Consider the following 15,275-nt stretch of genomic DNA (forward strand, 5'->3'; position numbering starts at 1 on the left):
TTGCCGGCAGTAAGTCAGACTTGTTCCCAGTGCATGTTGGACTCCGGCAAGGCTGCCCTTTGTTGCCGGTTCTGTTCATAACTTTTATGGACAGAATTTTTAGGCGCAGCCAGGGGCCGGAGGGTGTCAGGTTTGGGGACCACACGATTTTGTCTCTGCTCTTTGCGGATGAACCGCGGACAGTGCTCATTTGCATAAATATTTCGAAAAAGAGATTTGCCATAATCGTCCGATTCCAATGGTATATTATTTGTAGCCACTTTCGTGAAGCGTTCCGTGTATAATTTGGGTTGTCCGTGTATAATTTGGGTTGTATAGTTGTATAGTTTGGGTTGCTATGGGAACTTTTCACCAGGCAACGACATTGACCATGCATCTTAGAAAGGCTAATGTGTAGACAAGAATAGGGATTACAAGGGTGTACATCACTATATATGATGTTTTGAACCATAATACATTGTTTGTATTATAAATATGATATAAAAATAAATATTTAGTCCACATAGTATGGGGGTGTTCTTGAGTTTTTGGGAAGAAGTTGGTAATTTTTCTGAGTTTATAAATTATATAAGTCCAAACGTAACTAGCGATCTAGTGCTGCCATCTGCTGGCCGTTCTGCATCATTACACAAAAAAAAAGTGAGATAAGATAATTATCTTTCATTTTACTGTGTTTTATTTCTAGGTAGAAGAACCAAATTTTTTGGGGGTGCCCATATTTTTTACCTTTTATTATTTAATTATTTTCAACCCAATAACAGTGTAATTTGATAGTAAAGGAATGAATGTATGAGGAAATACCATTGAAAAAAAATCTTTATGCTGAATGGCAGAAATGTTTTCCAAAATTTTTTTTTTGCCTTTCAAACAGATGAGTTTTATAAATAGTGACCCAGAAGTCTGTTTTTATGTGTTTTTATTGTAGCCAGAGGGGTTGTTATTACCAGGATTCATCATAATAGGTTGTATCTGTTACAGAAATGAATCTAGGACCCAAAATGTCCAAGTAGTGAAATCCGGCCGAAATCCCCATAGGCTACCAAGGGTTAAGTATCTAGTGGTCTTGTTCAGGAGTGAAGGAAGGATGGAACGGGAGATTGACAGACGGATCGGTGCAGCTTCTGCAGTAATGCGGTCGATGTATTGCTCTGTTGTGGTGAAGAAAGAGCTGAGCCGCAAGGCGAAGCTCTCGATATACCGGTCAATCTACATTCCTACTCTCACCTATGGTCATGAGCTTTGGGTCATGACCGAAAGGACAAGATCCCGGATACAGCCGGCCGAAATGAGCTTTCTCCGCAGGGTGGCCGGGCGATCCCTTAGAGAAGCTCGGTCACCCGGGAGGAGCTCAGAGTAGAGCCGCTTCTCCTCCATATCTAGAGGGGTCAGCTGAGGTGGCTTCGACATCTGTTTCCCGTCCCACCGGGAGGAGACCCCGGGGAAGACCTAGGACACGCTGGAGGGACTATGTCTCCCGGCTGGCCTGGGAACGCCTCGGTGTCCCCCCGGAAGAGCTAGAGGAAGTGTCTGGGGAGAGGGAAGTCTGGGCATCTCTGCTCAGACTGCTGCCCCCGCGACCCGGCCCCGGATAAGCGGAAGATGATGGATGGATTGAGGATGTGACTAAAGTTCCTTCTTGCTGTTCCTCATTTACCCCTTGTTAAGTCCCTATTAAAGTGTTTCCTGCCCTAGTGTTTCTTGTGAGTTATTGTTGGATGTTGCAGTCTGTTTTATTTGTTTATGTCAAGCCGTGTAACGAAGTCTGTCTTGGAATTTAAGCACCTTTATGTAAGTCACCTCTGCGCTTGTGTCCTATTACCCTTGAGAACTGTAACATATGTCACTGTTTTATTGTTGAATTGATCATCCCTAGACAATTACACAATGGGACTTGTTTGTTGACTCCATTGTTTAATTTTGACGGAAATACGTTTCTACCAAAATGGTAAAAAAGAAAAAAAAGAAAAAAAAGAAAAATTTCATTTTTAATCATTAATATTCAGGAAATTATAAAAGTATATTTCCCCCTGTAGGGAGTTTAATCATCTGTTGTACAAAATGATACAAGACACACAAAACTATTGCTGCTCTGAACCTTAAGTAATGTCTAATATTATGATTAATACTAAGATTTGTAGAACGCAAAGCTCCTAAAAAACACACATGGCAGTTTTGTTATAACTGTGCCAGTCATGAAAAATGCTTTTACTATTAATAGTCATTCACGTTTGACTAATGTTTTCAAATCAGACTTTCAGTGAACAGCTAGGAACTGTCTGGTAAGTATTTATATTAAAACTTCTCATCATAGGTATGGGTTTTGCTGTACTAATAGCATATATGAGTAAAAAATATGTACATCTCAGTAACCAGATTTAATCAACACCCTGATGACAACTGCTCTGTAGTTCACTTTTAAAGGAGCTGACATCCGATGTATTTTCCATGATTGCGATTTCAGCAAAAGTCTGATGAATCTCTTTTAAAGGACCGTGTAATGTGAAATGCACCTTTGAATGAGTACCAGCTAAAGGGTCTTACCAATATAACATTGATCGCCTCAGAGTTTTATTGCCAAGTAAGTTTCACAACAAACAAGGACTATTTTTCTGGTCCATTAATACAGCAATTTGCACAAAATATAAAACAAATAAGAATGGAGGACTGAGCATAAAGAGTAGACTGAGCAAGAATAAATTACAAAAAAAATATACTGAAATATGTAAGGTGCAAGAATTGTCCAGTTGAGTGTTGTGTGTCTATGTGGGAAGCGGGCTATAGTCAGTTTGACTGCAGGGTCATGTTCATTGGGCCTACTGTTGTAGGAAAGAAATAGTGACAAAACACAATTAGATATGAACATGCGTTTTGGAGCGCTGGAAATGTTGACAACGTTTTTACATTCAGCAGCACTAAGTCAATTAAATCGTGTACTATCACAGATGCCTGCAGTCAGGATGTTTTGTATCTGTGGAAATAATCCGAATTAAAGTAAGCATGAGAGTTTTGAAAACAAGTGACTTTGGGTGGCGCAGTGGTCTAAGCCGCTCCCTTAACCACATACGAAGTACTGAAGCATGGGTTTCTGGCACTGCTATTTTAGCAACTTTCTTCTATTCTCCAACTTTCTCTGTCAATAAAGAATACAGTTAAAGGTAGTCCCTTGGACCAACTTAAAGGGACAGTTTGATCCAACAAAATTTGGAAATTCTCACCTGGATTTGAGTTTTAAAGCCCATGGTATAATATTTTACCCCTCCAAGAACTGCCACCTTAACGTGGTGGAGGGGTTTGAGTACCCGAGTGACCCTAGGAGCTATGTTGTCTGGGGCTATATGCCCCTGGTAGGGTCTCCCAAGGCAAACAGGTCTTAGGCGACGGGTCAGACTAAGAGCGGTTCAAACCCCCCTTAATGAAGAACAACATAATGAGTACCGTGACGTCGCCCGGTATGGCGCAGCCGGGGCCCCACCCTGGAGCCAGGCCCGGGGTTGGGGCTCGTATGCGAGCGCCTGGTGGCCGGGCCTTCCCCCATGGGGCCCGGCCGGGCTCAGCCCGAACGGGTGACGTGGGGCCGCCCTCCCGTGGGCTCACCACCCACAGGAGGGACCATAAGGGGCCGGTGCGAAGAGGATCGGGCGGCAGTCGAAGGCAGGGGCCTAGACAACCCGATCTCTGGACACAGAAACTAGCTCTAGGGACGTGGAATGTCACCTCGCTGGCGGGGAAGGAGCCTGAGCTAGGTTGAGAGGTTCCGATTAGAGGTAGTCGGGATCACCTCTACGCACGGCTTGGGCTCTGGAACCACACTCCTTGAGAGAGGATGGACTCTTCACCACTCTGGAGTTGCCCATGGTGAGAGGCGGCGGGCTGGTGTGGGTTTGCTTATAGCTCCCCAGCTCTGCCGCCATGTGTTGGAGTTTACCCCGGTGAACGAGAGGGTCGTTTCCCTGCGCCTACGGGTCGGGGATAGGTCTCTCACTGTTGTTTGTGCCTACGGGCCGAACGGCAGTGCAGAGTACCCGACCTTCTTGGAGTCTCTGGGAGGGGTGCTGGAAAGTGCTCCGACTGGGGACTCTATTGTTCTACTGGGGGACTTCAACGCCCACGTGGGCAACGACAGTGACACCTGGAGGGGCGTGATTGGGAGAAACGGCCCCCCTGATCTGAACCCGAGTGGTGTTCAGTTATTGGACTTCTGTGCTAGTCACAGTTTGTCCATAACGAACACCATGTTCAAGCATAAGGGTGTCCATCAGTGCACGTGGCACCAGGACACCCTAGGCCGCAGGTCGATGATCGACTTTGTTGTCGTCTCATCTGACCTGCGGCCGTATGTCTTGGACACTCGGGTGAAGAGAGGGGCGGAGCTGTCAACTGATCACCACCTGGTGGTGAGTTGGATCCGATGGCGGGGGAGAAAGCTGGACAGACTCGGCAGGCCCAAGCGAACTGTAAGGGTCTGCTGGGAACGTCTGGCCGAGTCTCCTGTCAGAGAGATCTTTAACTCCCACCTCCGGCAGAGCTTCGACTGGATCCCGAGGGAGGTTGGAGATATTGAGTCCGAGTGGACCATGTTCTCCACCGCCATTGTCGAAGCGGCCGCTCGGAGCTGTTACCGTAAGGTCTCCGGTGCCTGTCGAGGCGGCAATCCCCGAACCCGGTGGTGGACACCGGAAGTAAGGGATGCCGTCAAGCTGAAGAAGGAGTCCTATCAGGCCTGGTTGGCTTGTGGGACTCCTGACGCAGCTGACGGGTACCGACAGGCCAAGCGGGCTGCAGCCCGGGTGGTTGTGGAGGCAAAAACTCGGGCCTGGGAGGAGTTCGGTGAGGCCATGGAGAAGGACTATCGGCTGGCCTCGAAGAGATTCTGGCAAACCATCCGGCGCCTCATGAGAGGGAAACAGTGCCCTACCAACGCTGTTTACAGTAGAGGTGGGCAGCTGTTGACCTCAACTGAGGATGTCGTCGGGCGGTGGAAGGAATACTTCGAGGATCTCCTCAATCCCGCTGTCACTTCTTCCATTGAGGAAGCAGAGGATGAGGGCTCAGAGGTGGACTCGTCCATCACCCGGGCTGAAGTCACTGAGGTGGTCAAGAAACTCCTCGGTGGCAAGGCACCGGGGGTGGATGAGATCCGCCCTGAGTACCTCAAGTCTCTGGATGTTGTGGGGCTGTCTTGGTTGACACGCCTGTGCAGCATCGCGTGGCGGTCGGGGACAGTGCCTCTGGGATGGCAGACCGGTGTGGTGGTCCCTCTTTTTAAGAAGGGGGACCGGAGGGTGTGTTCCAACTATAGGGGGATCACACTTCTCAGCCTCCCCGGGAAAGTCTATGCCAGGGTACTGTTGAGGAGAATACGGCCGATAGTAGAACCTCGGATTCAGGAGGAACAGTGTGGTTTTCGTCCGGGCCGTGGAACACTGGACCAGCTCTATACCCTCTACGGGGTGTTGGAGGGTTCATGGGAGTTTGCCCAACCAATCCACATGTGTTTTGTGGATTTGGAGAAGGCATTCGACTGTGTCCCTCGCGGCATCTTGTGGAGGGTGCTTGGGGAATATGGGGTCCTGGGTCCTTTGCTAAGGGCTGTCAGGTCCCTGTACAACCGAAGCAGGAGCTTGGTCCGCATTGCCGGCAGTAAGTCAGACTTGTTCCCAGTGCATGTTGGACTCCGGCAGGGCTGCCCTTTGTCACCGGTTCTGTTCGTAATTTTTATGGACAGAATTTCTAGGCGCAGCCAGGGGCCGGAGGGTGTCAGGTTTGGGGACCACACAATTTCGTCTCTGCTTTTTGCAGATGATGTTGTCGTGTTGGCCCCTTCTAACCAGGACCTTCAGCATGCGCTGGGACGGTTTGCAGCCGAGTGTGAAGCGGTGGGGATGAAAATCAGTACCTCCAAATCCGAGGCCATGGTCCTCAGTCGGAAAAGGGTGGCTTGCCCGCTTCAGGTTGGTGGAGAGTGCCTGCCTCAAGTGGAGGAGTTTAAGTATCTAGGGGTCTTGTTCACGAGTGAGGGAAGGATGGAACGGGAGATTGACAGACGGATCGGTGCAGCTTCTGCAGTAATGCAGTCGATGTATCGGTCTGTCGTGGTGAAGAAAGAGCTGAGCCGCAAGGCGAAGCTCTCGATTTACCAGTCAATCTACGTTCCTACTCTCACCTATGGTCATGAACTTTGGGTCATGACCGAAAGGACAAGATCCCGGATACAGGCGGCCGAAATGAGCTTTCTCCGCAGGGTGGCCGGGCGATCCCTTAGAGATAGGGTGAGAAGCTCGGTCACCCGGGAGGAGCTCAGAGTAGAGCCGCTGCTCCTCCACATCGAGAGGGGTCAGCTGAGGTGGCTTGGGCATCTTTTTCGGATGCCTCCGGAACGCCTTCCTGGGAAGGTGTTCCGGTCCCGTCCCACCGGGAGGAGACCCCGGGGAAGACCTAGGACTCGCTGGAGGGACTATGTCTCCCGGCTGGCCTGGGAACGCCTCGGTGTCCCCCCGGAAGAGCTAGAGGAAGTGTCTGGGGAGAGGGAAGTCTGGGCATCCCTGCTTAGACTGCTGCCCCCGCGACCCGGCCCCGGATAAGCGGAAGAAGATGACATGACATGACATAATATTTTACAATCAATCTTTCTTTAAGTCTCTCCTAGCCTGGAGTTACCATCATTAGCTTCATCCAAATTAATGAATTGAAACAGTGCTACCCGATCTTGCAAAAGTTGCATAGCAAGAGGAAACTCACTTTAAAGCACTTCAAACTGGTGGTGTTGTTAACCTCAACAAACCTGTAAGTGTCAAGTCCTGGCTATGAGGATGCCCCTAGTCATCTCTACACTGGCTGGGGGCCATAGTCAGGACCTGACAGTTGTGCTCAAAAGTTGGCATACCCTTGAATAATTGATAATATATGTACCATTTGTAAAGAAAACACTAAGTAAGCATGCAAAACATGTCTTTTATTTCTTAAGGGATTCACATTCAACTGTATGTCATAACAGAATGGCACAATCATAAAACAAAACATGGCAACAAAGAAACATGCCTGTACTGTTGCCTTCGTGGACGGATCACCCGTTATCCTGACCTACTTGCCTGCCTCTGGTTTCTCCTACTGCCTACTCCTGCCTGTACTGTTGCCTTCGTGGACTGATCACCCAGTATCCTGACCTACCTGCCTGCCTCTGGTTTCTCCTACCTGTCTACTCCTGCCTGTACTGTTGCCTTCATGGACTGATCTCCCAGTTACCGAACCTGCCTGCCTGTTTCTCCCGTTTTGCTCTTGCATCTTCCCTTGTGCCAATAAATAAATCGACAGTTGCGTTCTGCAATTGGAACCACAAAACCCCTGGTCCCGGTATTCATTACAGTACGTTTGCCCACTTAAAAAGAAATGATTAGTCTATCATTTTAATGGTAGGTTTATTTGAACAAGGGAGGGACAGAATAACAACAGAAAAATCCAGAAAAACACATTGATTTCCATTTTATTGAGGGAAATATGTATTTGATCCCCTCTCAATCAGGATGATTTCTGGCTCCCAGGTGTCTTTTATACAGGTAACGAGCTGAGATTAGGACCACACTCTTAAAGGGAGTGCTCCTAATCTCAGCTTGTTACCTGTATAAAAGACACTTGTCCACAGAAACAATCAATCAGATTCCAAACTCCACCATGGCCAAGACCAAACAGCTGTCACAAGGCATGAATGGGCTACAAGACCATCGCCAAGCAGCTCGGTGAGAAGATGACAACAGTTGGTGCGATTATTCGCAAATGGAAGAAACACAAAAGAACTGTCAATATCCCTCTGTCTGGGGCTCCATGCAAGATCTAAATATAAAAAATATATTTAAAATACATGTATTTACCGTATGGGATGCCACCACTCATTGGACAGCGCTTCACAATGCAATAGAGGAATAACAGCACTTTCAGTTTCATTCATTTCCCTTGAGCATAAGCATTCAACTTAAAGCAAATCTAGGACTTAAATCAAATCCCTTGCATGCCATAGCAGCTGTGTGTCTGCGAGCCATTGACATCAACAAACTCTTGAAATGATCCTTTGATATGCTAGTCATCATGCACAACATATAATGTATTTAGTGACAGCAATTGCTATATAATGTAATGGTGTAGCAGCACTATTTTCACACAGCTGCAAAAACATTTGGGTAACACTTTATTTTGAGAGAGAACCAGAATCGCAGGATTTGCTCTTAACCATTTAAGACATGAGAAAAATATACATACAGTTCCAATAAGTATAGATTACAGTTAGCAAAAAACAGCAAAGAAATAACCAGCAATGATCCAACAAAGTGGATTCAGCTGATGTCCCAAGTTGAACACTCTATTTCTACAGCAGTTCTAGCAAGATCTTTTTAGTCAATCTAGCCTGACCTCTCTTTGACCCCTGTCTTTATATCTCTCCTTCAATTATAATCTCTGTGGGTAGCGTAAGAGGCGAGAGACAGGGAACAGATATGCTGTGCTGTCACTTTTTAGTTTCATAATCAACCCAAACTTCCTTCCTTTGCTATTAGCTGCAAGTTTGTCTTGTTCTAATCATGTATCACATGTCATCTAGTTCCTGATATCGGCCCCTCAGTTTTGCTAGTCAGTTCAATAGTGAAGGCCATATTCTTCTTGTTAGACCAGAAAAAACTAAACAAACTTTTCCTGTGGCTTACTAGCACTTTCAGCCACTGATGCAGGGCAGCAAAACTCTCCTGGTCATTCCCGTCCATTTTAAGGCCTTACCCCATTTCCTATGTTTTCTTGCTGGTTGTAACAATGACCAAAACTAGGGAACTCAGGTCCGCAAACGTAAGAAGCCATTTTCATGACACACTCCCTGTGGCCGACTCGGCACAAAGTTCTGCACTCATGTATGTGGGTGCCCCATGGTCCCATTTTTTACAATTAATATAATCCTCATCAGTTTCTTTTTCTGGAATATAGTTTCAATCTAGATTAAATATTTTCCTCCTATATCCTGCATTGTGGTTTGGTGGATACTCACTATGATTTTCCTTAATTTTCTCAGTGGAGCACCATAAGAACAGTCTACCTACATGTAACAGGTACGACCTTCCCTTCCACCCTACTTATAACGCAGTGTGCCGTGTATTAACCCAGTGTGCCGTGTATTAACCCAGTGTGCCATGTATCACCCAGTGTGCCGTGTATTAACCCAGTGTGCCATGTATCACCCAGTGTGCCGTGTATTAACCCAGTGTGCCATGTATCACCCAGTGTGCCGTGTATTAACCCAGTGTGCCATGTATCACCCAGTGTGCCGTGTATTAACCCAGTGTGCCGTGTAACACCCAGTGTGCTGTGTATTAACCCAGTGTGCCATGTATCACCCAGTGTGCTGTGTATTAACCCAGTGTGCCGTGTAACACCCAGTGTGCTGTGTATTAACCCAGTGTGCCATGTATCACCCAGTGTGCTGTGTATTAACCCAGTGTGCCGTGTAACACCCAGTGTGCTGTGTATTAACCCAGTGTGCCATGTATCACCCAGTGTGCTGTGTATTAACCCAGTGTGCCATGTATCACCCAGTGTGCTGTGTATTAACCCAGTGTGCCGTGTATAACCTAGTGTGCAGTGTTCCGTTCGTGTCTGTGCTGTTTTTGCAATTACCATCCCTTTGTGCATTTTTCCTCACACAAACCTTTCTAGCTTGCCTTGATTGGACTCATTGTTTTAGTGTAAATGGTTAGATGTTGTTATACAATGGAAACCTAGCGTGGAGATCTAGGATGGAATGGTTGAGCTGTAACCGAAGCTGTGTGTCTCTCACCATGAGGAATGTGGTGTTATCAGTTGGTCTAGTTTCAGCATTATGACTGACCACCTGCCTAATATTGGGTAGATCCCCCTTTTGCCGCCTAAACAGCTTGACCTGCCGAGGCATGGACTCCAGTAGACCTCTGAAGGTGTTCTGTGGTATCTGGCACCAAGCAGATCCTTTAAGTCTCGTAAAATGGGAGGTGGGGCCTGCACAATCTGACGTGTTTGTCCAGCACATCCCATAGATGCTCGTTTGGATTGAGATCTGGAGAATTTGGAGGCCAGGTCAACACCTTGAACTCCTTGTTATGTTCCTCAAACAGCTCCTGAACCATTTTTGCTTTGTGGCAGGGCGCATTATCCTACTGAAAGAGGCCAAAACCATCAGGAAATACCGTTGCCATGAAAGGGTGCACATGGCCTGCAACAACGCTTATGTAGGTGATACAGTTGTGCTCATAAGTTTGCATACCCTGGCAGGAATTGTAATTGATTTAGAAAATATGATCATGCAAAAAACTGTCTTTTAATTAAGGATAGTGATCATATGGAGCCATTTATTATCACATAGTTGTTTGGCTCCTTTTAAAATCATAATGATAACAGAAATCACCCAAATGGCCCTGATCAAAAGTTTGCATACCCTTGAATGTTTGGCCTTGTTACAGACACACAGGGTGACACATGCAGGTGAAAATGGCAATTAATTGTAAAATAAAATGTAACCATGGGGCAGCCAGATACATGAGTGAAGAACTGTGTTGAGTCGGCCATGGGGAGGGTGTCATGAAAATGGCTTCTCATGTTTGTGTCCCCGAGCTCCCTAGTCTTGGTGACATTGTTACTACCAGCAAACAAAGGAGACGTAAGAAATGGGGTAAGGCCTCTAACAGACTGAAGTGACAAGGAGAGTGTTGCTGCCTTGCAGCAGTGGCTGACAGTGCTAGTGAGCCCCAGGCCGGTCTAACAAGTAGATTATGGCCTTGACTTTTGAACTGACTCGCCAAACAGGGGTCAGATGATAGGCAATACATGATAAGCACAAGACAAACTTGCAGCTAACAGCAATGTAAGGAAGTTTTGGTTGAGTGTGAAACTGACAGTTGACCGCATAGAAGAACCAGAGCTTTTGCCTGTATGTGTCCCCTACATTTTGCCACTTACGCTACCCACAGAGATCATCATGGAAGGAAATATATATAGAGATAGGGGTCATAAAGAGGAACTTTAGGTTAGGTAAGAATGACCAGAAAGGGCTTGATAAAACTGCTGCAGAAGCAGAGCAGACCTTAACCAAATTTACTTTGTTGGATTATTGCTGGTTATTTCATTGCTATTCTTTGCTGACTGTAATCTATACTTATTGGAGCCGTAAGTATATTTTTCTTATTTCTTAAAAGATATAGTAATATCTTATAGTCAAAATTAGAAATAACTACATAAACAGTGAATTGTATTGTTGTGTCCATCAAACTCTGAAGCAGTCAGCGCATTCTGATATCATGTGCATTAAGAACTCACACCGTTAGAGATATTTAAAACGTACCTGTGGAAAGTTTATCTGTAATATGCTCACAACTGCCCTTGGCAGACGGTTTTCGATGGTACAGTGGGTAAATGGCACTTCTCATATGTTGACACTGAACGTAATCATGCTTTTCAAAATAGTTATATATTTACGTAATTCCTGTCATTCTGGATGGCTCTCAAAATGAAGTGTTAACCAAATATTTCTGCAGCTGTGTGAAATAGTTCTGCTACACCCATTTTTGCAGATGTGTGGTGTTAGATTCTGTCCAAGTTTGATCCATGAACAAAATAAATGCAACCGGAAGTCAGGGGAGAGCCATCTTTATTCAGCATGAGTCTATGATGTTGACCTTCCATTTCTCTTTTCAATCTCTCTCCAATGATTACAAAGTGGACACAGTATTTATGCCTCAGCACATCCCCTCCAATGTCTGGCTGTCTTCCAATCACGTACGTGTATTCTATATCCTAACCTTACGTGGCCTAATAGTGTCCCCTCTTAAGTTTCTTGGCTCCACAGCTTATCAGGTTGTGTGGGGCCCCTCAGTAGTAGATACCAACTGCTTGTGATTCGGTACATCATATAGCACAAGATAACGAACCACTCCTCTAACAAGAGAATAGAACTAAAATACATGCATATCATCAGGTAAAGACAGGTTTCCTCACAATGGTATGTGCCAACCTACGGTCCATGGGCCTATTCATAGGGTCTATGACAGTCAGATGGAAAACTCCTATCAGGAGGTATGGACAGGATGTGTGGAAACCATCAGAAATGGGGCATAACATTTCCTACCTAGTGTCCTTCGTACAGAGATCATTAATACTCTCATACATTAAATAATTCAGCTACTTTTCATGCCCAATATCTATCAGTGGGAATTAAATTAAATTGCAATTAATGCCACTAAAATAATTTTATGTTGTGCATGATGAACAGCTTTTTGTACATACTGTAGTTGCAGTGGAATGAAGAAAAAACATTCTAAATGGTTTGATAGCATAGATTATTTGTACCGTGATAAGATATCAGTCTTATATACAGTGGATATAAAAGTCTACCCCTGTGAAAATGCCAGGTTTTTGTAATGTAAAAGAATGATACAAAGATAAATCATGTCAGACTTGTTGTCACTTTCATTATACAAATGTTACTCACAATAATGATTAAAGAAAGCAAAGTACATTGATATTTGCATTAAGCTACTTGTCATGCCAAGAACATATTGGCTAGTGACTGGATGAGAAGACTGTCACAGAAACTGACATTCAATGTTTAGACCTTAATTTTAACCATAGTTATTTCATATCATGTATACTCAAAAGTATATTTAATTTTGTTACATTTTCATTTAAAGTATATTCAACTCAAAAGGGATTTTTATTTCCCTGAATGTAATTTTTTATTTTTTTAATAGTATTGTATTAGTATTTGTTTTTCTATTTTTATCAGGAAATCTTCTCTACTCAAGCATGGGTAATTTTGTTACTGTATATACACAAAAATTAAGGGAACACTTAAATCAAATAGGTTTATGATGAACGAAAAATGTTAAAGATCTAAATCTTTAGTGTACATTGTGTAATTTGTCGAGACAAAAATGACGTAACAATGGTTAAGGGAAACCAAAATCACCAACTGATTGAGGGCTGGACTCAAACTTACACAAAAAATCGAAGTAAACAAACTGTAATCACAGACTGATCCAACTTGCGTGAATTTGATCACAGCAACTCATAATGTGACTCCGTAGCGTGTATGGCCCGCACATGCCTGTATGCACTCCCGACAAAGTCTTGGCATGCTCCTGATGAGATGGTGGATGGTGTCCAGGGGGATCTCCTCCCAGATCTGGATCAGGGTATCAGTGAGCACCTGGACAGTCTGTGGCGCTACTTGAGATTGTTGCATGCACCGATACATAATGTCCCAGAGGTTCTGAATTGGATTCAGGTCAAAAGAAATAGCAGCCATGCCATTGTCATCCAGGAACAGTCTACATACTATGGCCACATGAGGCCAGGCATTGTCCTGCACCAAGAGGAACCCAGAGCCCATTGCGCTAGAGTACGGTCTGTCAGGGTACCGTTGGCTAGCACATGGAGTTCTGTGTGACCCTCGAAGGATATGCTTCCCCAGACCATCACTGAGCCACTGCCAAAACGGTAATTCCGGGAGCAGATACCAGTCCTGCTATTGGGTTGATCTCCTTCTAGGGCCGTGTCCAACTCTCCTTGTGTAATTGCACATCTCCTGGTATCTCCTCTATGCTCTTGTGACTGTACTGGGCGACGCAGTACACCTTCTATCGACAGCATGGGTTGTCTTGCTGTTGCTTCTCCAGTGCACCTGTTGTCACTTTCATTTGCACCAAAACAGGTGACATTGATACCCCCTGCAAGGGTAGAAAAGGCAAAAACAAAAGTAACAAAACAACACAGACACGAAAAACAAAATGTATTGCTTTCATATAGTAAAGAGCACGGCACCACACGTCTCAAACTTCACATAGACACAATAACCTGTGAAATCCAAGGACTAAAATTGACCACATAATTACTAACTCAAAACAGGTTAGTGTATGTGAGGGCTGCGCTGCTACCATCTTCTCCTGCCAGCAGTTAGTACACCAGTAAAGTGGAGAGCTGGAGAGGGAGAGAGATGCAGTGCCAAGCAAAGCAACCATCAGATATCCCTGAAGTTGAACTGACTTGGTGTTATACTGTGATGATTACGTGTTCCCTTAATTTTTTGAGCAGTTCATGTTCATCAAAAACCTTAAGCATTTAAAAAAATAAATTAAGATTTACCCTTTTTAAATTAACAAAAACAGTGTTAAGATGCTGCAGATTAAGACAATTAGTTGAGTAAATGCTTTGATGGATACTGTATGTACAGTACCCACCATACATATTGGGCAAATACACAAGGCAAATAAATACTATTACAAAATAATATGAGGCAAAAAGTAAAGACTGACATTTTATTTCTGTGTGTTTCATTTTTTCACAAATCCTTGCATGCAATAACAGCAGTGAGTCCGCTAACCATTGACATCACCAAACTCTTGGTATAATCCTTTGAGATGCTATGCCAAGCCTTTACTGCAACCATTTTGAGCTGTTTCTTGTTTTGGGGAGTCTCCTCTTCAGCAACTGAAATGCATTTTCAATCAGATTTAAATCAGAGATTGACTTGACCTATTTAAAACATTTCAAATGTGTTTCTTCTGAGGAACCTCTTGGTTGCGTTGTCCTATTGCATTGTGAAGCACTGCCCAATGAGAGGTGGCATGTTCTTGTACATTGGTAGCCAGGATACTTGTGTACACTTCTAAATTCATTCTGCTGCTACCATCATTCTTTACATAACCAATAAAAATGTGTGAGACTGTTTCAGAGTGAGCTATGCATTTCCATGCCATGACTTTACTTCCTCAATGCTTCACATATGACATGGTATCTTTTGGATCAACCGAAATTCCCTTTTCTCCACAGTTTTGCCTTCCCTTGACTTTGAAGATGACTGAGATGACTGTGTCTAGTCAAGGTCAGTTTCAGAGCAACTTTTGGGGTTGTTAGAAATCAGCCGTTTCATATAGTGGTTGAAATAATGACTGCGTACCTGGTCGTCAAGGGAGAGAGTAGTTAAATTATTTATTTCAGCATTTGATAGTCTATTCTTCATGAGGTTACAGACTTGGTCTTCATACTCGATGTCATCTCAACTCAATCTCAAAGAACGTCCGGTTGTCCTATCCTTCATATACATCGCAGGATAGAATACTGTAAGCCCACTGGCTAATCACTGTTGTGCTTTGAATGAACGTGACTTCCTGTGTATGTATATTCTTTGATCTGAACATAACAAGCATACATTCAAACTCTTCAACGGGGTGTGTGTGTGTGTAAATCCATCATGCACACATAGCATGTGAGTCAAC

The 15,275-nt window shown here is 44.6% G+C and overlaps 1 protein-coding gene across 4 annotated transcripts in view; it reads left to right on the top strand.

Annotated features, from left to right (window-relative positions):
- Nucleotides 1-1,700: 1,700 nt before the first annotated feature.
- LOC105009606 (zinc-binding protein A33) overlaps nt 1,701-15,275 on the top strand; it is a 75,168-nt gene continuing 61,593 nt past the window's right edge. Inside the window, exons 1-3 of one of the 4 annotated variants that reach the window (XM_029117717.1) lie at nt 1,701-1,788; nt 9,047-9,083; nt 14,830-14,881. In XM_029117717.1, the coding sequence (XP_028973550.1) occupies nt 14,854-14,881 (28 nt within the window). In that variant the 5' untranslated portion in view covers nt 1,701-1,788; nt 9,047-9,083; nt 14,830-14,853. Of the gene's footprint in view, nt 1,789-9,046; nt 9,084-11,073; nt 11,170-14,829; nt 14,882-15,275 lie in introns of those variants that run through there. The other 3 variants (XM_029117716.1, XM_029117718.1, XM_029117719.1) reach the window with 3 other exon arrangements.

This window comes from Esox lucius, chromosome 24 (assembly GCF_011004845.1).
Source record: "Esox lucius isolate fEsoLuc1 chromosome 24, fEsoLuc1.pri, whole genome shotgun sequence".
In the NCBI taxonomy this organism is placed as follows: Eukaryota; Metazoa; Chordata; class Actinopteri; order Esociformes; family Esocidae; genus Esox; species Esox lucius.